The sequence below is a fragment of the Ovis aries genome, chromosome X (genome assembly GCF_016772045.2).
Source record: "Ovis aries strain OAR_USU_Benz2616 breed Rambouillet chromosome X, ARS-UI_Ramb_v3.0, whole genome shotgun sequence".
Classification (NCBI taxonomy): domain Eukaryota; kingdom Metazoa; phylum Chordata; class Mammalia; order Artiodactyla; family Bovidae; genus Ovis; species Ovis aries.
This window is the reverse complement of record NC_056080.1, coordinates 80,716,147-80,740,227: the sequence shown is the minus strand read 5'-3', so window position 1 is coordinate 80,740,227 and position 24,081 is coordinate 80,716,147. Positions and strand designations below refer to the sequence as shown.

General features: G+C 59.0%; 1 protein-coding gene across 7 annotated transcripts in view; it reads left to right on the top strand.

Annotated features, from left to right (window-relative positions):
- Nucleotides 1-5,084: 5,084 nt before the first annotated feature.
- The window catches only part of ATP2B3 (ATPase plasma membrane Ca2+ transporting 3), a 43,075-nt gene continuing 24,078 nt past the window's right edge, over nucleotides 5,085-24,081 (top strand). For 4 of the 7 annotated variants that reach the window (XM_027963064.2, XM_027963063.2, XM_027963066.2 and 1 more), the window contains exons 1-13: nucleotides 5,085-5,411; nucleotides 8,791-8,988; nucleotides 9,258-9,515; nucleotides 9,721-9,846; nucleotides 9,973-10,098; nucleotides 12,858-12,899; nucleotides 13,990-14,154; nucleotides 14,431-14,645; nucleotides 15,131-15,373; nucleotides 15,698-15,939; nucleotides 18,237-18,471; nucleotides 23,071-23,250; nucleotides 23,367-23,454. In XM_027963064.2, coding sequence (XP_027818865.1) covers nucleotides 5,204-5,411; nucleotides 8,791-8,988; nucleotides 9,258-9,515; nucleotides 9,721-9,846; nucleotides 9,973-10,098; nucleotides 12,858-12,899; nucleotides 13,990-14,154; nucleotides 14,431-14,645; nucleotides 15,131-15,373; nucleotides 15,698-15,939; nucleotides 18,237-18,471; nucleotides 23,071-23,250; nucleotides 23,367-23,454 — 2,326 coding nt within the window. In that variant the 5' untranslated portion in view covers nucleotides 5,085-5,203. The remainder of the gene's footprint in view (nucleotides 5,412-8,790; nucleotides 8,989-9,257; nucleotides 9,516-9,720; nucleotides 9,847-9,972; nucleotides 10,099-12,857; nucleotides 12,900-13,989; nucleotides 14,155-14,430; nucleotides 14,646-15,130; nucleotides 15,374-15,697; nucleotides 15,940-18,236; nucleotides 18,472-23,070; nucleotides 23,251-23,366; nucleotides 23,455-24,081) is intronic. The other 3 variants (XM_015104983.3, XM_015104982.3, XM_015104984.3) reach the window with 1 other exon arrangement.

Sequence of the window (24,081 nt, the reverse complement as noted above, 5' to 3'; positions counted from 1 at the left end):
CACAATCCGTCCACCCCAGGGAGGTGGCAGTGCCAGTCACAGATGCCCGGTCAGCCCTGTGGGTACAGATGTTCTCCGCTCCTCGTCTCCTCGGAAGGGCTATCTCTCCTGGCAGCCCAGGGTGGTCTGACCCTCCCTTTGGGGACATGGAAGGCAAGGCCTGGAGGTCTGAGCCTCAGTTTTGCCTTCTCTGAAATGGAGTGAAGGCGTCTCTTTGCCCTCATGGGGTGTCTGTGAGGAGGCAGTGAGGGAAGCCTCTGGAGCTGGGGCTTGGGAACGGAAGCACCCCCATCTCATTCAGAAAGCTCCTAGCTGCCCAGGGCCCCAGGGGGAGGGGGTTCACAGGAGGTGAAGTTGGGGACCCAGGCATATTAAGTCAGAGGTACTGGGCCAACTCCCAAAGCCGGTCAGCGGTGGCCAGGGAGGGCCAGCGCAAGGCAGAGAAGACTCCTGGGTTTCTGGTTGAGTGGACATGAGTCACAGGGCCCAGGGGCAAGAGACATCGGAAAATCCAAGCACGAACTTGAGCAGTCTCCAGCTGTGCCCCACGAGACCCCACCCCCACCCCCCCAGGTAGCAGCCTGTTGAAAGTCACACAACCGGGGGAGGTAGGTCAGGAAGCCCCCAGCAGGTCGGCTCCTGCCACCCCACCAGTGCCAGCCAGTTTGGGCCAGGATGGAGCAAAAGCCAGAAGGTCCGAGTCCCCTCTCCATGGAAGTTTACAATTCAGTTAAGCCAATTAAGGTTTGAGAGATGGAAGTGTACAGAAATGGTATGTTCCCTGCCCTTTCAGTGCCTACAAACCGTTCTAGGCAGCCAGCCCAGGCCAGGAAGTCTCTGTCAGGCCTGCAGCCCTGATAGGCCTGATCACTTCTGCTCTTGGCCATTTCGGGATGACTGCTGTCCTTTTTTTCAGGCGGAGGGAGGCCATCCCCCAGGCTTACAGGGAAACCAAAGGATATGCTGTTTGGTCTTGATCTTACTGATGACTCCTATACCCGGTAGCCTGTGGAGTTGATGAAGAAGAACGTTCTTAAGAGCACACTCTCCAACTTGGGGGGTCAACTTATCATCCCTGCATCCCACCTCCCAAGGACCCTGGCTTCTCTCAGACCACCCAGGCCTCCACTCACTCACTTGTCTAGCTCCCTGTCCCCAGCCACAGCCCACCACGAAGTGGGCTCCCTAGCCACTCAATAACCACGTGTCTCAAAGAGATGATGACCCAAGCACAGGACAGACCCACTCTCGGGTCGGCGCCCTGGCAAACAGAGTGAAATAAGGATTTGGCCATGGGATTCTAGACTCAGCGGCAGTTGGTTTGGGCGGGACTGTGTGGAGAACCGTTCATGTGAATTGCCGCTCAGGTTCATCAGAGGCTGTCGGGGGAGAAGGGGACAGGACCATGTGCTGACCGGGCTATGGGATGGAGCTGACCAACCAGCACAGGACAGGAGCTGAGGGGGCCTTTAAAGAAATGTGCAAAAGGGAAGGCTAGGAGGACTGATGCTGGGGCATGCTTTCTGGGCAGTGCAGCTTGGAGGCACAGACTGACAACTCTTGAACCAGGCCACATAGTGACCAGTCACCCAGCTGGAGGGAGACCTGTCGGGTGGTAGACGGGGAGATCCCTGGAGCCTGCCTGGCAGGCGCTGAGGGCCAAGGAGTGGGCCACAGCTGCAGGCAGGAGGCCAGGCTGCAAGGTGGAGCAATGGCAAATCCAGCCAAGGGACCGCAACGAGAGGCTGGGAGAGCTCTGTGCCCTCGAAGAAGGCCAGGCCTCAACTCTCCGCCTGGTCCCCTTACCAGGAGTCACTCTGGAGCCAGTAAGGCCACAGCAATGACAGTAGGGAGCCCTGGTGTGGCTGGGTCTGGGCAACCGCTGGAGGAGGATGAAGGCACCCTTGGGTGAGCCCTGGTTGTCAGGGCCAGGAGGGAGGGTGCTGTGCCCTAGAAGGGTGCAACCTTCACCTGGATGAGCCCACCTGACTCATATGGGCGGGACTGAGTGCCTTCCAACCAAGTCTTGTCTGAGTGAGTGTAGAGGCCAAAAGGATAAAAGGAACAGATTGTTCACCTGGCTTCCCTTTTAGAGCAAAGCATTGGGGAGGTGGCTTAGTGGGGGGGCCATGAAGGCACCCAGCTTGTCCTTAGGACCCCAGGGTCGAACCCACAAGATCTTGGAATGCAGGCCAGTGGCCTGCCTGCCAAGGGCATCACAGCCCGGGGTGAGTGCCGGCCAGAGCTAGGGACTCTGCTCAGGGACAAGTGACTCACATATTTGCCAGATGCCCCCCAGCCTCCCGAATTCATAGTACCCCCAGGTTGATCAAGCTGCCTATCTGAGCCCCAGGATCGGACTCCTGAGGCCGTCGGTGCCCTGTCCATGGGCCCAGGGCTGATCAAAGCCAAAGCCAGGGCCTCCACGGACGGACGAGAACCCCTCTCCCCTCCAGCAACCAACAGGCAAAGGGGCTGGGGCGACTGAGCCCAACATGGCCAGTTTCATCCAGGGTGCTCCCTACTGGGAGTGTCGAGGCAGAGGCACAGAGCTCAAGGCATAGAAAGCAGGGCAGACAGGTATCCCAGCACAGGCAGCACCTAAGCAAAGGTGGAGAAGGAAGCTGCAGGGGCGGGGGGGGGGGGGCGGGTGTGACAGTTCGGGGCATCTGCAGAGGACTCAGGAGTGTGACTGACAGTCAGAAGCTGCCATTTCAGCCTCCAGCGCTTCCAGAAAGAGCCTGAAGTCAGAAGCAGGAGACCCGGATGTCCCTGTGTCTCTGCCCCTTCACCTGGCCAAGTGACAAATGGGAGGGGGATTCCTGCCGTGCCTGCCTAGGTGTGTGACGCCTTCACAGAGCATCCCAGAAGGAGCCCACCCGGCCTCAGACTAATGCCTGGAATCCTCGCTTCCTTCAAGTCCCCTGAGCTCCAGGCACACCCTGGGGTCCCCACTCCCCCTTCTCCTGCAGTCCCAGCCCTCATCTCCTGCCTCCCTCCCCTATTGTGCATCATCAGCCAGCAGCCCTCTGCTTGGTGGTGGCCTCTGCCACTCTCGGTGGCATGGGATCGGCAGCCCAGTTTCCTGTCTGGGACCCTGTCCCGTTACCTGCCTCCTTCCTGGTCTCAGAACACTCTTCCAACCAGAAAGAATGGCTCACTCCTCCATCCCGGCCCCCAGCTGAAACTGTGCCCCCCCCCCAACACTCCGAAGCTGTTATGGCCATGTGTCTCAGCAGCAGGACCTGCTAGGTACCCACCTCCTGGCCAGAGAGTGCAAGGACCTGTTCAGTCCTGCCCACCCCTCCGTAGCCAGCAGGGATGGCCAGCATGGACACAGAGTAGGTGCTCAGGAAAGATTGGTCAGATGGCGAACAGGAGGGACAGGCGGTGGGGAGATGCGTGGGAGCCGGAGAGGACCGTGCATTCGCGAGTCTGCCATCTTGTTCCCACGTCTTCCGGCAGGGAAGGCTGCTTCGTGCAGAAACTGTCTAGAGTGTTAACACTTAAGTGCCCAAACTTTGACAACCTGGCTCACTTTAGATGGCCATTGGCTGAGATGCCTTTCAGGCTACACCTCTGTGGCAGGAACCGCCTCAGTGTCCAGAGGAACTGAGATCCCCTTTGTGTTCCGAGCCCCCTTGGGCTGGTGGGCAATGAAAGAAATGAACCTTGTTTCCCAGAGACCTTGGTCTCAGCCCCTGAGGACTGGGGCACGTCCCTGCTTCTGGCATTGGCCAGCCTCTGAGAGTAGCCACAGCTCTCCTGAGATCAGAGGCCACACGCCTCTGGGCCGTTGTGTTTCCATGGGCAGTTCTAGATCAGAAACCTGGGTGGGTAGCCAAGAGCTGCTTCCAAGAGGATCCTTGTGAGCCGGGAGCTTCCCCAAAGGTGAGGGATCCAGCCCAACTGAGCCACGTTGCCAGGAGCCGTCTGCGCCGGTGTGAAGGCCAAGGCCACATGTGCTGAGACTCGTTCAGTCCCGGGAGCTTAGTGCGCGGCCTTGGAGATGCCGCCACTCCGCGCAGGCCACAAGCCGGGATGAGAGGAGGGGAGAGACTAGCTAGAGAAGCTCGGGACCTGGGACAAGGCAGCCCAGCAGCCCCTGTGGCCCACACCAGCAGACCTAGTGAGGGCTCCAGACGGGGCAGCCAGGGGTACCAGAGTTCCTCGGGCAAGTTTCAGGATGCTCTGTGGAGGAGGAAGGTGGGTGGCCTGGGACTTAGCCAGCTGTTGTTAATTTCGGGGAGACCCCAGCTCCTCACTTTGCCATCTGGAGGGCCGGAGGGTGAGGGGGACGGGGTGGCACTGTGTTGTGGGGCAGGGTAACAGAGAAGTCACCCGTGACCTGTGGCTGTTTTCTGCTTTCTCCTCCGCCCTCCCCTTCCACTCCCTCCCTCCCTGCCTCTTTCCCCTTCCCTCTGGCCCTCTCCCCTCCTTTTCCCCTGCCCACCCCACCCTCTCCCTTCCTAGCCCTGGACCCCAGGTGCCCCCAGGGTAGCAGAAACACCCTGTGCACTAAGCCCTGACCTAGTGCCCAGCTGCCTCTGTCCATGGCTTACCCTGTTCCCTGGACCCCCACGGGCCTGAAACCTTGAGCCGCAGGGGCCCCGCCCGAAGACCACTGCCTCCAGGGACGAGTCTTAAATCAGGCAAGCGAGGGAGTGTGATGGAGCGTCTATGCCGGGGCAGGACAACCCACTGTTCGTTCCATCCCAACATGTCACGCCTGCTCCAGTGTGGGGGCCCAGGTGAACTTGGGGGGCAGCAAGAGCCCCCATGTCCCAGGTTGCCTAGTGCTAGCAGTTGTAGCAGAATGGGAGGCTCTCATTCTGCCTCCTGCCCCCAGTGGCAAGCCCTGCCAGCTTGTGTTCCTGTGGTGGGCAGGACTGAGGGGTAACCTGGCAGGCAGGCCTGGTAGGCATGAGGGCCTGGCCCGGCCTGGGGGTGGTGGTGGGGGGGGGGGGGGGGGAATTTTGCACCCAGTGAGTCATGGCTCAACCTGAGTGCACATTTGCAGAGAACATTCCAGAGAGGGGACCTTGGTTTCATCTCAACTGCGCTTCTCACCTCCTCCCCAGGTGTCTGCACTTGACCTCCCCCCTGGCTACACCTCACCCCAGTGCTGGGACCTCGGGGGGCCGCCTACCCCCGGCGGAGGCTGCACCTGCGAGAACACCCCCGCCCCCGTGCCACAGGCAGGATGGGCGACGTGGCCAACAGTTCCATCGAGTTCCACCCCAAACCCCAGCAGCAGCGGGAGGCCCCACATGCAGGCGGCTTCGGGTGCACGCTGGCCGAGCTGCGCTCCCTCATGGAGCTCCGGGGGGCCGAGGCACTGCAGAAAGTCCAGGAGGCCTACGGGGACGTGGGCGGGCTTTGCAGGAGGCTGAAGACCTCACCCACCGAGGGTAAGTCTGCCAGCAGGGCGGGTATGCCAGCGGTGCAGAGCCATTACCTCCCCATACTCCTCCCTGAAGAGGCTCTGTAGCCCCAGGGCAGACAGGGCTTGCAGCCGCTTCCCAGAGGCACTCTTCACTAAACCATGACCACGATTGTGCCCTTATGCCCTCCCTGGGCATCCATTTTCCCCTAGAGTGGGAGATGCTCTGCATGGGGCAACCTGCCCCCCTGCTCCCTGCCTCCATCACCAGTGGTTCCCACTTGCATCTCTTCTCTGGATGAAATAGCACTGAAGTACCCAAGCCAAGTAAGGGAGGAAGCTGGCACCGAATGGCACATGCTGGTGGTATGGGCCCTAAACTGAAACCTCAGCAAGAGATGAGCAGGGCGGCCCTTGACCAAGTGTTCCCCACATGCTGTCCCCCTTCTGTGTCCTCCAGAAGGTTCTGGGCGTGGAGGCCTTATGGGTCTGTTGGGAGGCCAGGATCCCCTGGGGGGGACCCAGGCTTGGCCCTGGGTTTCACCAACTGGAGCATTTCTGGCCTAGCTGCCACCTCCCTGGCAGGGCTACTGGGGCTACCCCAGGCCGGTGCCAGGATGGTCCCTGACCAGCACAGATGAATCCTATCGGCCCTGTCTCAGCTGGCACACTTTTGTCCACCAGTGCCCTGGCTTCCACCCTTGTCTCCTGCTCCCTGGCTCCATCTGTGTGCAGGTGACACCAGGGCTGCAACAGGGGGTAGAGATACGCCCCTGCTCCCCGCAGAGGAGGTGGGCCTGAGGCTGGGTGAGAGCACACCCACCTGGCCAGATCAGGAGCACCGAGGGCCCGCCTGGGTCCCTCCTGCTTTGTGCTCTCAAGGGCCCCAGCCTGGTGCAGGTGTGTGATCGATCAGGGGCAGATGGCTTGGCTTGGGGCCAGAGGATCTCTATCCTCCCCTCCTCCTGGCCCGTCCCCCCACCCCCAACTTGGGGCTGGGTGGAGGGAGGCCCGAGGTAGAGGGCCATTTAGCCACCAGGGCTCTGGCCTCTCCCAGATAAAAGGAAGCAGATGGGCTTCAGCTGGCAGCTCCTTCCTCTGCCTGTCAGGCCTTGTTAAATATTTAAAATGTCAAGGCCCCTGGGAACATGCCCGATTCTGTCACAGTGGCTCTGGCACTCACCCGGTGGAGGGGCAGGCCTAGAGAAGAGCAGGTGCCCAGGTGGGTGGCCCGGCCATGGCAGAGGGAGCCAGCCGGCCCACTCTGCATCCAGAATAAGGCTGTGGTCCTGGCCCACCTAGATGCTCCCACTGCCATTCAGACACAGTGACCTGAGCTCCAGGATGGACAGGGAGGTGGGGTGCAGCATAGCTGAGCCTCAGGGCCCCCGCACACCCCCTGGCAAGGTGGGGGGAAGGCAGCAGGCCAAGCAGGTGCATGCTATATTGGAGGAGGGGACTTTGGGTTTCCTCTCGGCAGTAAATGCATCCAAGAAAATTTCAGAAGCTGGGAGCCTAGGCCAGGCTAGGGTGAGCGGCCCTTCCCCTTCCTGGCCTCCACTGACACTCATGGAAAGGAGGGGCAGATGATTGGAGAGCCGCACGATGTGGTCCTAATCCAATTCTGATGGCATCTGGCCTCTGGTCCGGGCAGGGTGCCCATCTGTGTCCATGCCAACCGCCGGCCGCTGCCCCTGCAGCCTAGACCGGGGCTGGACCAGTGTGTGCTCAGAACCAGAGGGGCTGCTGCTGGCTGTCTTGGGTTGCCCTCGCGAGCACTTCTCCAGACCCCGGTGCCAACAGGAAGGCCAAGGCCTCGGGCTGCTCTAGGGCAAGGGAGAGAGAGGCATTGCGGCAGCATCAAGGGCAAACCAAGGCCAATGGCCAGGCCAAGGGAGGGAGAGAGGAAACTCCTGGGAAAGGGGCCCTGAGGGCTTGGCTGGGCAAATGGGGTTGGGCAGGCAGCATGCAGATTCTTGAGGCGTGACAGGGGCCCAGGGGCTCTCTAGATAGTGGGTTGGGCCTCTGTGGTTCTTGGTGGCTCCAAGTCAGCACCCTTTCCCAGAGTGGGGGTAGTGGAGACCCTGGGTGTCTGGGAGATTCAGAGTTCAAGAACCTTCTGAGTAGTAAGCCCCCTTTTCATATGTTCTGTAGGTCAGGGGAGTGGGACACAAGCCCTCAGCTGGGTCGCCGAGCCCTTCAGAGCTGAGGTTCTCAGTTTCTCCCAGTGGGAGACCACAGCCTCCAAAACCTTGACCCGTGGCCGGGCCCAGCACAGTGAGGCCAGCAGAGAGGGACAGAGATAGCTGTGGCTGCTGCTGGTGAGGGAGACAGTGTGTGGCCGCAGCCTAGCTCGGAGGGCGCATTCTTGTTGGTCCTTCCACCCCGAGGCGCCATCGTCCCCTCCCCAGAAACAAACTTTCCCTACCCAGCACATGCCCACCCTCCTTCTTTCGGATCCTCTATACCACCCTCAGCACGTTCATCTTCTCAAGTCATCTGGGACCATGTCTTGCGTGGGTTTCCAAGCCGACAAGGAGCACCCCACGGGCTGGGACCCCAGCCCTTCCGGTTGCTCTACCCCGACCACCGCCCGTCCGCACTGGAGGCCTTGGGAATTGTAGCTCCTCAGGCCTGGCAACTGCAAGCCACGGAGTCCATGAGGTGTCAGTGTGGGGTCAGGCAATTGGGGGGGCCAAAAAGCCAGAAAGCTTTGGGGTGGAGGGGTCCTGTGGAAGGGCCTAGAAGGAAGCCAAAGCCCAAGGGCTGAGGTGGGACCAGGGCACTGTGTCTGCCCCTGGGGAAGATGGCCAAGTGGATGTCTGGCCTTGGGAGGCAGTGGCCTGAATGCCAGTCCCATGTGGAAGCTTTCGCTGCCTTCAGGAATGAGCCTGAGGAAACTCACCCTGTGAAAGCAGAGACCCAGAGACCTTGGTGCTGACCTGGGTAGGAAGTGGGTTGTCCCAAGAATGAGAAGTCAGGCCACAGATTCTGAAATGAGTGCCTGGGGCCAGCCCCTTTGTGGGTGTGGATTTTGCACCCTGCATTCCCTCCCTGCCACCCCACACACAGCAGCTTGCGAGGATGCAGAGGGGGTTGTTAGCTCCTGGCCCCACCCAGGCGTATGGGAGGGTGGTCCAGCCCTTCCTCATGCTGGGATCTCTGCACTATCACGTGCTCGCACACCTGTGCCATCCAGGCAGCTGGAGACACTGCCTGCGCCCCCTATGTGCCCTCCAGGCTTTGCAGAAGGGCTCCAGGCGCTGGGCCAGCGTGGTTCCGCTTCCTGGGAACTTTCAGTCTAGAGGGGGAGACGGGCGGATGTGGAAAAGGGAGCGGGAGGTGCGGGGCTGGCCTTTGCCATCATCTCCTTCTGTGCCTCTGCTCTGCATCCCTGCACTGCGCAGGCCTGGCTGACAACGCCAACGACCTGGAGAAGCGCAGGCAGATCTACGGGCAGAACTTCATCCCCCCCAAGCAGCCCAAGACCTTCCTACAGCTGGTGTGGGAGGCCCTGCAGGATGTGACCCTCATCATCCTGGAGGTGGCTGCCATCGTGTCCCTGGGCCTTTCATTCTATGCACCGCCCGGGGAGGAGAGCGAAGGTGAGGGGCGGGGCGTGGAGGGGAGGGGCGCCGGGGGCGGGTTGTTGAGGGGGCGGAGCATTTCATTCTATGCACCGCCAGGGGAGGAGAGCGAAGGTGAGGGGCGGACTCGGAGGGGCGGGGCGTGGAGGCGCACTGCGGGCCGAGGGCTGCACCACCGAGGGGCCGGAGGAGGGGAGGGTCCTAGGAGGTACCTGCAGCAGGAAGGAGCCAGTGAAGGAATTCATCTGCCGCCTCCATCCTTCCCTTCTGTCCTCGGGCGGGCGCAGCCTGTGGGAACGTGTCGGCTGGGGCCGAAGACGAAGGGGAAGCCGAGGCGGGCTGGATCGAGGGGGCCGCCATCCTGCTGTCTGTCATCTGCGTGGTCCTGGTCACGGCCTTCAACGACTGGAGCAAAGAGAAGCAGTTCCGAGGCCTGCAGAGTCGCATTGAGCAGGAGCAGAAGTTCACCGTCATCCGGAATGGGCAGCTCCTCCAGGTGCCCGTGGCCACGCTCGTGGTAGGGGACATCGCCCAGGTCAAGTATGGTGAGTGCGCCCAGGGCAGCACCTCCAGCACACCCAGCTGGGTGCTTCTGTGGGCCCGGTTCCCTAGCAGCTGGATGACCGGACTGGGGATGGGTGGCTACCCAGGCCCAAGGGGACATCCTCTTGGAGTGGTGGGAGGCAGTGGGGAGGAAGGCTGCTCAGACGCTCGGACGGTCTGTGGTTCTGTCTGCCTGGCCGGCCTTAGGAGACCTGCTGCCTGCTGATGGCGTGCTCATCCAGGGCAACGACCTCAAGATCGATGAGAGCTCCCTGACAGGCGAGTCGGACCATGTGCGCAAGTCGACAGACAAGGACCCCATGCTGCTGTCAGGTGAGCCCCGGGGGAAGCAGGGCTCCTGGTCCTGGGAGGCCTAGGGGGACAAGACCTGGAGGTACTAAGCGTGCCTCCCAGCCCACGGTACAGATGTCTGTCTCAGCCTTTGTGTTGCTGTGCCAGGCACTCATGTCATGGAAGGTTCTGGAAGAATGGTGGTGACGGCCGTGGGTGTGAACTCCCAGACGGGCATCATCTTTACCTTGCTTGGAGCTGGTGGAGAGGAGGAAGAGAAGAAGGATAAGAAAGGTAAGGCAGCACTAACCGTTGTATGAAGCCTGCTTTCTCTTCTGAGCCTGCCTTCTGGTGGTCCCTCGCTCAACCCATCCCTGCTCTGGCACTGATGAGAACCAGCCCTCGGCGGGTGGGAGCCCATACCCTCTCTCCTGGAATTCCTTTTGGAGGCCCCTCTTCTGAGGTCTTTGCCCCAGAGCCAGCAGGTTGGGACCCCCAGTCTTGTGCGAGATAATTTCCTTTGGATGGCTGTGCCCTGAAGGCTTTGGGGCATATGTGCCCAGGCACAGGTGTGCCAAGGTGTGGGGAGGGCCCTGCTTTAGTAGGAAGGGAGTTGGAGGGCAGAGACCAGCCACCCTGGCTTGGGAGAGCACTTCGGGGCCATCATTGGGGGAGGTGTTCAGCCCGCAGGGGGAGGTGTTCAGCCCACCTGGTGAAGTGCTGAGGGCCCCAGGCCACCATGACAGCTAGGTGTCATAGCCAAGGTGGAGGGCTCCCAAGTAGGAGGGCCTGGGCACCCTAAAGGCCATCATGGCAGAGGAAGCTGAGAGGGGGCTGGGGCCCTCACCCCAAGGGAAAGCACTGTCAAGGGACAGATGTCTTCAGAGATCCCAGCTCTGTATCCAAACTGGCACATGGCTACCCAGCTGCTTCCCCTGAGCCCCAGACATGGCAGTCCTCACAACATCTGCTCACAATTCACCTTGCACTGACCTGGATCTCCCCTTAGGCCACTCCTGTGACAAAGCAGGTGAGGAATGGCATTTGCTCCATGTGCACCCCACCTCTGAGTGAAGCCCCCTGCATCCACTAGAAGTACAAAGACACACAGTGGTACGAGGGGACCGTGTGCCAGATGCCTGCAGCCAGGGTCCTGTGGACATAGGCAGCGAGTCACCAGTCACCAGCTCCACCCCAGTCAATCAAGGCCACTGGGCCTTGAGCGCAGGTGGGATCAGTCTGCCAGCCCAGGAACATGGGGATGGGTCAACATAAGGAAAGACTTCCTCATGTCCCCCTTCCTGGGCCACTGTGTTCCTTGGAGGAGACAGGTGAGCTGCTGTTGCCTAGAGGCTTCCCAGGGCCCCAGGTCCTGGCATCCTGGGCCTGGGTTCCCTTCGTGGACTCCCCTCCCTGCAGGGCTCAGCCCAGTGTCTCTGCACAGTCAGTACCCTGGTGCCCCCAGGACGGCCCAGTGGGTGGGTAGGCAGGCCCCGGACCTCCCCTAGGCTGGACTGGAGTCCCCAGTGACCTCCAGTGACATCCTGATGGCTGCTTGGCAGGTCGCCCCCCTCCGTGTTCCTTCCCGGGCTCCTCCCCTCCCACTAGGTCCCTTCAATGTCAGAGGCCTGAAGGCCTCGGTCCTAGCCCCTTATCTTTGACCTCCAGCCCCCTGGGTCCCCGCAGCCCCGGGTCCTGTCCCCCACTTGCTATGTCAGGTAGGAGGTATCTCTAGCACCTGGCTTCCTAGAGGAAGGGAGCCCCGAGGGGAAGCCGACCTGGCCAGGCTCTGGGAGGGGGCGTTGCACCCACTACTGCACACTGGAGACTGGAAGGTGGGGTCTCACTCTCTCCCCACCTCCGCTGCGATCCATCCTGCCTGCAGGCTGAGCACTCCCTGACCACCAAAGGCTGTTTCTTGCCTTCTGGCCTGACTTCTCGGGGTCCTCTTTGGGCTGACTTGTCTTTCCTCTTCCTCCCCTACCTTGGCTCCTGCCCCCTCTGCAGGCCAGGTCCAGCCATCATCTTCTGGCTGTGCTCATCTCAAACCTCCCTCCCCCCTCCAAAAGGCTCCCCCAATCACAGGGCAATACCCTTTCCTCGTGCCGGATTGTCACCCACCCCTTTGCCTCTGAATGCGCCCATGGGGCCCAACCAACCCCCCATGAGGGTGGGGAAGGAGCCTCTCCTGATTGCCTGGAACCCCCCAGACCACACCCCACCACCTGGGAGCTACGTTTCCTCCAGTCTGCATCTCAGGATCTCCAGTGACCATGAGCTATTCTGTGGGGGCTGATGAGCCAGCCCACGCGAGCCCTTCCTGCCTGGGATCAGTGGTCTTTGGACGTAGGGCTGTCCATGTGTGGTTTCTGGAGAGCTCTCTTGGGTGTAAGTGAAGCAAGAGAAGCTGGGGTACAGAACCCGAACCCCCAAGCCTGAAGCCCCTCACCTGCTGGCTCTCCTGAGCCCTCCCAGTGGGACAGTCCTTGCCAACCTTGCAAACCAGAGGCACGGCTGGCACCATTTACGTTGACATGGGGAAGCCAGTCACTGCCACCATTCCTAGCAGCCAGCTTCAGGCTTTATGGTGGCAAAGCACATCAGCAAAGGATCCCCGCACAGATCCACCTGGGGTCCAGCCCTGATGCTCCCTCCAGTGCTGTGGGTGTCCTGACCCTGGCCAACTCCTCTCCCTCCATGGCCATGCTGTGTAGAAAGCTGATCTCTAGGCCACCAGGCTTAGGAACCATCTAGGCCAGGGAACTGCAACCCTCTGAGCCCTGGATAGATACCGCTCCATGTAGGACCTGGGCTGCACAGCAGGACACGAGCCGTTGTCTTCCATGAAAGCAGTCTCTGGGGCTAGGAAGGTTGGGGACAGCCGATCTAGGCAAGCCCCTTGTGCTGGTTCTGGCCCGCGGGTTCACTGCCTGCCCCTCCTCCCGCACACACTGGCTGCAGTGTCCTGTGCCCCGCTGTCCCATGTGCGTGTGTGTTACCAGGGCCACGTGGTGTTCTCAAGTCTCCGTGTCTGTCGTTCCTCTCCGTTGTAGGCAAGCAGCAGGATGGGGCGATGGAGAGTAGCCAGACCAAAGGTAATGGGCGCTCTGCACTCAGGATGGGTGGCAGAGGGTGCCAAGTGGGGTGGGGGGGCTGCCTGCCTCTGCTGCAGGGGCAGGACCTGGAGGCCAGGTGAGTGGGGCGGGCAGCCAGTCAGCAGACCCCGCCAGGAGTGCACAAAGATGGCCCGTGAGCCCACATCCTGGTGAGGGATCTGATGCTCTGGAAGGGGGACTCACCCAAGACCTTGTGGGGCCAATGGGTTCCCGGCTCAGTGGCCTTTCTGCTAAGGCTTTGAGGCCTGCTGCCCTCTTGGATGAGGCAGACAAAGAGTTCAGAGGCTGCTGGTGGTTGGGCGGGCACTTGGGACTGGAGGTTAGTCTGATGGCCAGGGCCCAGGCTGGGACAGGGAGTGGCAGACTGCATTGGGGGCAGAGACTAGAGTGGTCCAGCTAGGTGGGATGTTGAGTGTCACTGAGGCTGCAGCTAAAGGGCTAGGAGATGGGGCCACAGGGATTGGCTGATGTGCAGAGTCACTGAGAGCTCATTCAGTGGAGATGAGGATGAGTGGTAGCATTGGGTACACCCTCCGGGTGGTGGAGGGACCATAAAGGGTGGTGAGGAACACAGTACCACTAAGTTAGGGCAGCAGGGGTGCTGTGACGGGACTTCTAGTTCCAGAGAGGAGGTAGACAGACAGCTAGTAGAGAGGAGCAAAGAAAGGCCTGAGCCAAGAGCAGGGGAGGACAGCGCGGGGATTCTTGGGCCTCCCTGAGGGCAGTGGGGACATGGCTTAGACGCCAGTGTGCCAGAGTCAGCTCTGGGTTCTGGAACATTCTGTGGACCCCAGGTCTCCACTCTCAGGTATTGAGGTTTGGGGTGTCACAGGACTGACCACGCTGTGTGCATTCCCCAGTTAGCAGTGCTTCTGTCTGTCTTCTCTTCCCCTGCAAGGCCCCGAGAGGAGCATCTCGGTCCTGCCCTGGACAGCGCCCACTTCAGGAGGGCCTGGGCTGAGGAGAGAGGAGGGCTGGTGTGCCATTGCTTGCCCTGTGAAAGCCCCCCTGTAGCCGTCACCCCAGCAGGCAGGTCCTAACCTTGGCTTCGGGCTTCTCCTTTGTACAGCCAAGAAGCAGGATGGGGCTGTTGCCATGGAAATGCAGCCCCTGAAGAGCGCAGAGGGCGGGGAGATGGAGGAGCGGGAGAAGAAGAAAGCCAACGTGCCCAAGAAGGAGAAGTCAGTCCTTCAGGGAAAGCTCACCAAACTGGCAGTGCAGATTGGGAAAGCAGGTGGGGGCCGTCGACGGGGTAGCCCAGGGGGCCACCTGGTGGGCAGAGAGGGCGCTGGGCTCCTGGGCTTGAGGTTGGGCCAAGGAGAACAAGTGAGCAAAGGAAAAGTGATGGGGACCCAGGGGACCGGCCAGGGACACATGACAGCCTTCAGGGCCCGCTTCTGCCTCTTCTGGTGAGGATGGACTGTGACCCTCCAAGAGTCCAGGGACAGGCTGAAGCATCCCTTATCTCTTCTGTCTTGCTCTCCCTTCCTGCCTCTACTGCCTGTGGCAGGGCTGGTGATGTCCGCCATCACTGTTATCATCCTGGTCCTCTACTTTGTGATCGAGACCTTCGTCATAGACGGCCGGGTGTGGCTGGCAGAGTGCACACCTGTCTACGTGCAGTACTTCGTCAAGTTCTTCATCATTGGTGTCACCGTGCTGGTTGTAGCTGTCCCAGAGGGCCTGCCTCTCGCTGTCACCATCTCCTTAGCTTACTCCGTCAAGGTAATAAAATCAACATACCATGGATTCGAATTCCGTGGTACCAGGATACAGAACCAGGACTCGAGGCACAAAGCCCTTAAGCAGCTTGAACAAGCGAGGACCAGATAAAGTTTGGGATCGCTCAGGGGCAGAATGGGGGCGGGGGGTTGGCGAGCAGGGATGCAGAGCTGGGTTTGGACATCCTTCTCCAACCTGGCCTCCTGGACATGGGGGCACGACGAGCCAGCATCTGCCAGATGAGGGCAAGGTCCCAGGGCGGCAGGGAGTTGAGGTGGGGGAGAAGATGAAGGACGACCCCTAGGACACAGTGGGGGAAGGCAAAGATCGTGGTGGGTGGGGAACCCAAAGGGCCTGCCTGAGAGGGGCACCGGGCAGGGGCATCATTCTGGCCCATCTGAGCTGTGTTTCTTACTCCCTCACCCCCTGGGCCAATCCCCTCCCCCAGGACAGCTGGCTACCCAAGCCTCCATCTGTGCCCTTTACAGAAAATGATGAGGGACAACAACCTGGTCCGCCACCTGGATGCCTGCGAGACCATGGGCAATGCTACGGCCATCTGCTCTGACAAGACGGGCACACTCACCACCAACCGCATGACCGTGGTGCAGTCCTACCTTGGGGACACCCACTACAAAGAGGTTCCGGCCCCCAGTGCCCTGACCCCCAAGATCCTCGACCTCCTGGTCCACGCCATCTCCATCAACAGTGCCTACACCACCAAAATACTAGTGAGCTGGGAGCCAGTGGTGGGCGGGCCCAGGCAGGGGCGGCAAGGTGTGGCTGCAGGGTGGGCTGTCACCAGGGGCTGGCTAGGCTCCCTTAAGGACTTTTTTGAGCAGGGCCACAATCATTTCTGGGGTGCTGGGCTCCCTCCTCATCTGTGGACCCTGGGCAGGGCCTGCAGGTTCTGGAAGCCCTTCACAGCCCAGTGAATGGTGGGAAAGCTGCCCATCTAGTCCATGCTGGAGGCCAAGGCTGGCCTGGGGTCCAAGGACAGTAAGGTGGGTGGACTTGGGGCCCCCAGGGCCATGTTGGTTCTCCTCACCTCACAGCCTCCAGAGAAGGAAGGCGCCCTCCCACGCCAAGTGGGCAACAAGACAGAGTGCGCTCTGCTTGGCTTCGTCCTGGACCTCAAGCAGGACTTCCAGCCGGTGCGGGAGCAGATTCCCGAAGATAAGCTTTATAAAGTGTACACCTTCAACTCGGTCCGCAAGTCCATGAGCACGGTCATCCGCACACCTGACGGCGGCTTCCGCCTCTTCAGCAAGGGCGCCTCAGAGATCCTGCTGAAAAAGTGAGTGGATGGAACTGGGGCTAGCCAAAGGCTATGGCTTTTCTGGTTTTCCTATTGCAATAGACAGTAGCCTGAAACTGGCCCTTTTAATCACTTTAAAGTGCATTCAGTCCCAGACAAGTTGATAACCCCAAAGGAAACCCCATGCCTATCCCCATCCCCCCAGTTCTTGCAGGAGACTCAGGTTTAATTCCTGGGTCAGGAAGATCCCCTGGAGAAGGAAATGGCAATCTACTCCAGTATTCTTGCCTGGAAAATCCTATGGACAGAGGAGCCTGGTGGGCTACAGTCCATGGGGTCACAAGAGTCGGACACGACTTGGTGACTAAAACAACCAAACAAATAACCAACAACAGCTGTTTTTCTGTTTGTGAGTTTACCTATTATGGACATTTCATATGAAGGGATCATACAGGATGTGTCATTTTGTATCTGGCTTCTTTCACGGAGCGTGGTTTGCAAGGTTCACCTGAATTGTAGCCCTTATCAGTGCTTCATCCCTTTCTGCAATGGAATAACATTCCATTGCATGGACAGACCACCTTCTACTTATCCAGTTGTCCCATTGACAGACCGTTGAGTTGTTTCCACCTTTTCGCTACTGTGAGTCGTGCCACTTTGAAGGCTTGCGTAGAGTTTCTGCTTGAACACGTATTTTCAGCTCTCTTGGGTATATTCCTGGGAGCAAAACTGGTAACTCTGTGTTTCATCTTTTGATGAATGCCAAACGGTTTTCCTCAGCAGCTGCCCCACTTTAGCTTCCCATTAGCAGTGCCTAAGGGTTCTAGCTTCTCATCCTCACCTGATTATTACCTGATTATTGTTGCTGCTGTTGCTACAGCCATCGGGATCACACAGCGGTTTTGACTGGCATTTTGCTGATGACTAGAGATATTTGGTGCCTTTTCATGTGCTTGTTGGTCATTTGTTTAGCTCCTTTGGAGGAATGTCTACTCTAGCCCTTACCCATCTTGGATCTGAATTCTTCATCATTGTATTATTGAGTGGTAAGAGTTCTCTGTATGTTCTGAATATTAGATTCTTAACATATATCTGATTTCAAAGCATTTCCTCCCATTCTGTGGGCTGCTGTCTTTTCACTCCCTTGATAGATTTCTTGTTCCTTATCTTGATTTGTCCTTGGACGCACAAATGTCTTTCAATTGGGAAGTCCAATCTATCTCTCCTTTTTTGTTGCTTCTGCCGGGTTCCTTTCAGAGGTTAGTGATGTTCTCAAGGTGATAGTGGTAATAGCAGCACAGCTATGAATATACTAGGACCCATTGCACGGGTGAATCATGTGCTGTGTGAATTAGATCTCAACAGAGCTGTTAGGAAGACTGAGGTGGTGCCCTGCCCAGTGCCCTGCCCCCCACCCCCACCCCTCAGCATTCACACCTTCCCTTGGCCTTGACCTCTGCAGCCCTCAAGCACCCTCCCCCGCCCACCTGGCTCCTCAGCTGCTTTCTCCAGAGGAGCCGCCTTCTAAGACTTGACCTAATTGTACCTCAGTGCTCACCCCTCCCCCCGCCCCGCCTCCTTCCGGAGCCTTCAGGACAGGCAAAGGCCTGAACAGAACCTCCACAATCAACATTTTTTCCTTCCTCACCAGTCTTCTCAGGGCCTCCACTTGTCCAATGGCCATGCCGGCCCCCGGGGCTCAGGTTTCCTTTGCTCCTTCCTTTTCTGTGCCCAAATCCCGTCAGCCCTCCCCATCCCAGCCCTTCTGGGGCCTTGGGTTTTTGCTAACATCCCCCCTCTTGCCCCAAAGCTCAACAGGGCAAACGCAACACACACACACACCCACCAGGTCCCATCGAGTGTGCAAAGATGTGCTGCACAAGTGTCTGAGCTCCTGGCTCCCGGGAAAACAGAGTACCATCAACCTGGTGCCAGAACCGGAAGTCCTCAGTCAAGGTGTGGGTGGGGTCACCCTCCCCGGAAGACCTCCAGGATGGGATGCTCCCTGGCGTGTCTCCTTGGTCTTCCTTGGCTTGTAGCTGCATCTCTCTGGTCTCTGCCTCCATCATCACACAGCCTTGTCCCTGTGTCTGTGTCTCTATGTGTTTTCTCCTCTTTATAAGGACAGCAGGCATTGGACTGAAGGCCCACACTCATCCAGGATGACCTCATCTTAACTTGGCAACAAGCCTCTTTCCAAATAAGGTCACATTCTGAGGTTCTGGTGAGAACAAGGTGGGGGTTCTTCTAAGCCCCAGCAGCAGCGGAGCACCACCTCCCTCAGAGAAACCCTCTAGCCTGCCTCACACCAGCTCCTCCTGCTCCATCCGCCCCAGGTGCACCAACATCTTGAACAGCAATGGGGAACTCCGCAGCTTTCGCCCTCGGGACCGGGACGACATGGTGAAGAAGATCATCGAGCCGATGGCCTGCGATGGGCTCCGCACCATTTGCATCGCCTACCGGGACTTCACCGCCACCCAGGAGCCCGACTGGGACAATGAGAACGAGGTGGTGGGCGACCTCACCTGCATAGCCGTCGTGGGCATCGAGGACCCTGTGCGGCCCGAGGTAGCTTGTCAGGATGGCTGAGGCAACCGTTCTTGTCTGCACGGGGCCTCGGCCTTGGGACACAAATGCGAGGAGGGGACTGCCCCTTCCTCCTGCCCTCCTGGCCATCACGACCTCCCTGCCAGGCTTTCTAGATAGAACACACGGCAGCCGGCCAGAGTTGGACCAGGTGAGAAGGGTGGACGATGGCAGAGCATCGGGGACGTGGCCGCCATGGCCCAGGTCAGACCTCCCAGGCACACTGGAGCCCCCTTGTTCTCTGGCCCTGGCGCCCTTCAGGAGGCTCTGTGCTGCCCTCTGGAAGGTCCCCTCTTGGCTTGGCATCCACGCTTGGCTCAGGTTCTGCCTCTGCCAGGGGAGAGAGGGCAGCAGGTAGAACCCTGATGGCTGCCAAGGCTAGCAGAAGTGATGGACCAGAGAGGATGATGAGGAGGGGAGGGACAAACCAGGGACAGCTGACTGGGCTCTGGTTCAGAGAACTGGGTACATGGTACTTGAGGAGTGCTGGTAGATAGGAGGACAGTTCTCAGCTGAGGCTTTGATTGGGGCTGAGTGGGGTTCCAGACATCCCTATGGAAAACTCAGAGCAAAGGTTCTGGCCAGAGGGACATAGTCCGGAAATGACTTTACATGACTTAGGGTCATGAGGGTAGCCAAGAAGACGGTGGGAGGAGCCTGCAAAGGAAAGGGCCAGGCAGGGAGGTGAAACAATGGGAAACGTGTTGGCTGGAGCAAGAGGGCAGGTGGCCCGCCCCACCCTGAGCTAAGCAGGTCCTGTGGGACGGCGCAGGGAGCCAGTGCTTGGAGATGACTTCACTCGGAGCTTTCTTGAAACGCACCAACAGGGCAGAAGCTAATCAGGGCCTAGAGAGGAAGAGCAATGGGGAGAGGTATGTGTCCTTCAAGACGGGAAACCCCATCTTGGAGGAAGAGAGCCTATTAGGCTGGCCTTGGAGTGGGCCCAGAGAAGGTGGGCAGTGGAAGGAGCTGCCCAGGAGAGCAGGATGAGAGGGTGCCATTGAAGGTGGCAGGGCCACCCCGGGGGACCCAGGGAGCAAGCCTTTCCCCTCACCAGACCAAGGAGAAACTTTGAGGCAAAGAGGAGGGCTGTGTCCACACAGCGAGCCAAGTCCTAAGGCCATGTGGCCCTTGCCTAGACCGACGGCCTCCCCCTCTGAACAGAGCCATTCGCCACTGCTGTCCCTAGTGTTGACGGCAACAACTCTACACTTTTCCACCCAGCTATCACAGACAGAGGAAGATGAGGTTCCCAGATTCCCAGGGCCATGGCCAAGGCCATGTCCACAGCATCATAACCAGGCCGTCTGGCCCTTCCACCTCAGCCCCCTGGGCCAAGGAGCCCTTCCAGTTTCCCCTCATTTCCCCCATAAATATTCATTGCAAACTGAAGCTCTGGTCATCGATACAAAGTTGGAGGCCTGAGATGTATGCATACATTCTAAGACAGAACTGCAGAGGCAGGTCCACGGTGGCTTGAGACTAGGGACCAGGGTGGGGGCTAGATGGAACAGTCCAGAAGGCAAGCATGTGGGTGGGGCAAGGCCTAGACCTTTCCCTGTTGGTGCTCTTCTCAGAGATACATTTAAAAAAAAAAAGTCTTCATCTTAGAAAAAACCTGGATAAAATTTCCAAAAAGGTCACCATGAAGGCTCAGCCTCAGTGGCTGCCCCAGTGGGCTGAATCAGAGAGGGAGAGCACCCTCAAGGCAAAATAATGGGGTGCTTGTTTTAGAACCAGAAATCACCTTGGTAAAGGGGCTCTGGGGGCAAGATGTCTTGCCTCTGGCTGGAGAATGGCTGCATGAGAGACTGGGCAGCAGGTGGCACCAACACAGCCAGGACAGGGAAGCCAGGCAGGACGCCCCCCCTACCATGGGGACCAGCCAGCAGACAGTGGCCAAAGAGGACACCCTGGGTCCCAATGGCAGGCAGGAAGACCGATGGCACTGTTAGACTTGCCAGGATGTCTGTGGGCCTGGGACAGCTACAACCCAAAGATGGCCTGTCAGTGGCATGTCTCTGCCCCTGGGGGATCACTTGGCCCCTGTAGGCATGCTGTATTTATGCCAGGGGGTGCAGGGGCTCATGCAGACATGGAGCCGCCAGGCATCAATGGACCAGGGCTGTGTCCATTGGGACAGCAGGGATGCAGGTGAGGAAGGACAGTCACCCGATGAGGGAGAGGGCACGTACAGATGGAGGGGAGCTTCCTGCTACCTGCCTGGGAGGCCAAGGGCCTTTCAGACCAGAGAGGGAGCCAGTGGGGCCGCAGCCACTCGGAGACAAGCAGAGGCTAGATCAAAGCTCAACGTGCTCAGGCGCATCATGACCACTGGGTGACAGCAAAGAGCCAGCTACCAGACGCTTCAGAGCCAGGAGGGAACTTGCTGGAAGGGAGGATGTCTCCAGGCAACTCCCAAGGATCCCCAAAAAGCAGAAAGGGTCCTCAATTGAGGCTAAGTGAGGAGACACACACATTACGGAAGGGGCGGGATGCAATGCCCCTTCCCGGGGCTGGGGCTTCTAGGTAACTTGGCATAATGTGTAAGGTCACTCTGTCCCAGCCCTGGGTACCCATCCACTCCCTACTTTCTCCATGGCAGAAATCACAGCCACTACCCCCTGGCTTTGGGGGCCCCCAGTGGGCCCCAACGTCCCAGGCCAGGGCTCCCCCACAGCCCACCTGGCCCAGCCTACTGGCCACCTCCCCTGGGGTCTCATGGATGCCCTGCCCCCCACCCTTGGCCCATGCTCCCCTGGCCACCACACATGTGTGTCCCCATCACCCCTCTGTCCCCGGTGCCCAGGCCTGGTTGCCAGGCCACACCCAGGACACGGCGGGCTCTCTAACTCTCTGTCCCCAGGCTCACATCGTCCCCAGGTTCACATTGTCCCCCGGGCTTCCAGTGGTGCCCACTAGGAGCTCACAGAGGGTTGCACTGGGGCCAGCAGACACAGCAGGCAGCTGGGTCTCCTCAGGCTGCACCCCGCGCCAGGGCCCCATCTGGACATGTCACAGGCCTAGGTCTCACCTCCTAATCCAGTTCCCTGAGCTCTGAGCCTCCTGTCCCCTCCCAGCCCTCAGGCACTGTCGCCCTGGCTCCCCTCCACACTGCCATCTCAGGGCTCACCAGCCCATCCTCATCGAAAAAACAGGAGTGTCTCCACTCTCTGGGACAAGAGCACCACCTCTCAGTTAGTCTCCACTCCCTACAGCCCATTTCCCCCTCAGCACCAGAGGGATCTCTTGTTCTGTCTTTTCTGAAATCTACTCTTAACGGAGATGTGAGGAACCACAGCGATGGCCCATTTCCCCCTGAGAACACCTAATCATGTCAACCCTACGGCTCTAAAAGTCTTGAAAGTGAAAGTGTTCATTACTCAGCTGTCTCTGACTCTTTGAGACCCTCTAGACTAACCCGCCAGGGTCCTCTGTCGATGGGATTCTCCAGGCAAGCATACTGGAGTGGGTGACCATTTCCTTCTCCAGGGGATCTTCCCCACCCAGGGATCAAAGCCACATCTCCTGCCTTGCAGAAAGATTCTTTACCAAAGTTAGTCTTGTGTTAGTCACTCAGGAGTGACTGACTCTGTGACCCCCATGAACTGTAGCCCCCCAGGCTCCTCTGCCCATAGGATTCTCCAGGCAAGAATACTGGAGTGGGTTGCTATTTCCTCCTCCAGGGGATCTTCCTGACTCAGGGATCAAACCTGTGTCTCTTACATCTCCTGCATTGGCAGGCAGATTCTTTACCACTGAGCCACCTGGAAGCCCATCTGTGTATGTATGTGTGTGTATGTTTGTGTGTGAATATATATGTGTGAAACTGACAGTCACTCAGTCATGTCCAACTCTTTGCAACCCCATGAACTATACAGTCCATGGAATTCTCCAGGCCAGAATACTGGAGTGGGTAGCCTTTCCCTTCTCCAGGGGACCTTCCCAACCCAGGGATCAAACCCAGGTCTCCTACATTGCAGGCAGATTCTTTACCATCTGAGCCACCAGGGAAGCTGTTAAAGTCTTAGGTTTTATATTATTTTAAAAATAAAATAAGAGATGCAGAGACAAGTGAATCAAGGCCTGGGAGGGGAGGCCCATGATGGCTCCTGCCATCTGACCGATGGGGCAACTGGGACCAGAAGTTCTTTTCTCATCCTTCCAGACCTCACAGACATGGTACCCCACCAGCTAGCCTGCTAATGGGGCTGGACCTAGCTCAGCTACTGTGGGTCTCCATTTCCCTGGTGGAAACTGGGTGATTTCTACAGTCACCTTGCTGGACACGGCCCCAGTAGTGCTGCTCAACAGCGTTCCTGTGGCTTCTCTCGGCCTTGCTCCTGGGGTCAAGGCCTAGGTCTGAGTTGTTGCTGCTCCCTGGGACTGGCACAGGGAAGGAGGCACCTGGTAGGGGATGGGGGGGACACTGCTCCCTGTGGGTCAGGCCACTTCCCCCACCACCTCCAGGCCCCATGGTGAGACAAGGGGCACCTCAGATCTGGACGGAGGAAAGGGTAGAGCTCAGACACTGGTGCGTCTGGCCTGGACAGCTGCACCCACCCATCTTATCCCTTGCAGGTCCCTGAAGCTATCCGCAAATGTCAGCGGGCCGGCATCACGGTCCGCATGGTAACGGGGGACAACATCAACACAGCCCGCGCCATTGCGGCCAAGTGCGGCATCATCCAGCCCGGGGAGGACTTCCTATGCCTGGAGGGGAAAGAGTTCAACCGGCGGATCCGAAACGAGAAAGGCGAGGTAGCTCTCTGCCCCTCAGTGGCCCGGCGGGTCCAGGGTTCTGGCACTTCCTTCACCCTGCCCCTTGGTTCAGCCCCTCCAAGACTCTACAGCATCTATGTGCTTTCCCCTCCCAGATAGAGCAGGAGCGTCTGGACAAGGTGTGGCCTAAGCTGAGGGTCCTGGCGCGATCATCTCCCACCGACAAACATACTCTGGTTAAAGGTAATGGAGTGGGCTCGCTCATCGCCCCACCTTCCCCCTGGCCCAGGTGGCATGACGCAGGGGGGAGGGGGCGGTGTGGCTGTCACCTCGATTGTGGGTCGTCTGCTCCCAGATGCCCAATGCTGAGCTTCCAATTGGGTGTCTGGCCCTGCCTAAGAAGCAGGCTACTCAGCTCTGGATACATGGCTCCTGGAGATTTTGTCCCAGAGGAAGTCACTTGTCCTTCCCAAACCTCAGTTTCCTCATTGGGAAAATGGGGATAATAATGGAGACTCCCTCCAAGGGCTGAGTGGCCAGAGCTTGCCCCTCCACTCCCCTGCACTCACAGTATCAATGGAAGATGCCAGCAGGGGCCAGCCTCTCATCAGAGCAGATGGGCAAACTGGGGCCTGGGAGAAGGAGACATTTTTCCAAGTCACCCAGTGCCAGGCCCCTGCCTTGTACCAAATCCCACAGCCCTGTATTGTCTCACTGGGTGAGGACCAGGGTGGGAGAAGCAGGATGCGGCTGCCAATCAAGACACAAGATTTGGTCCCAAAGGTGATGGAGTGTATGGAGAGTTGGAGGCAGTAGGCTTGGTGGCAATCTCAAAGGCTTTCCAGAGCCAACTGGCCTCCCACAGCCCCT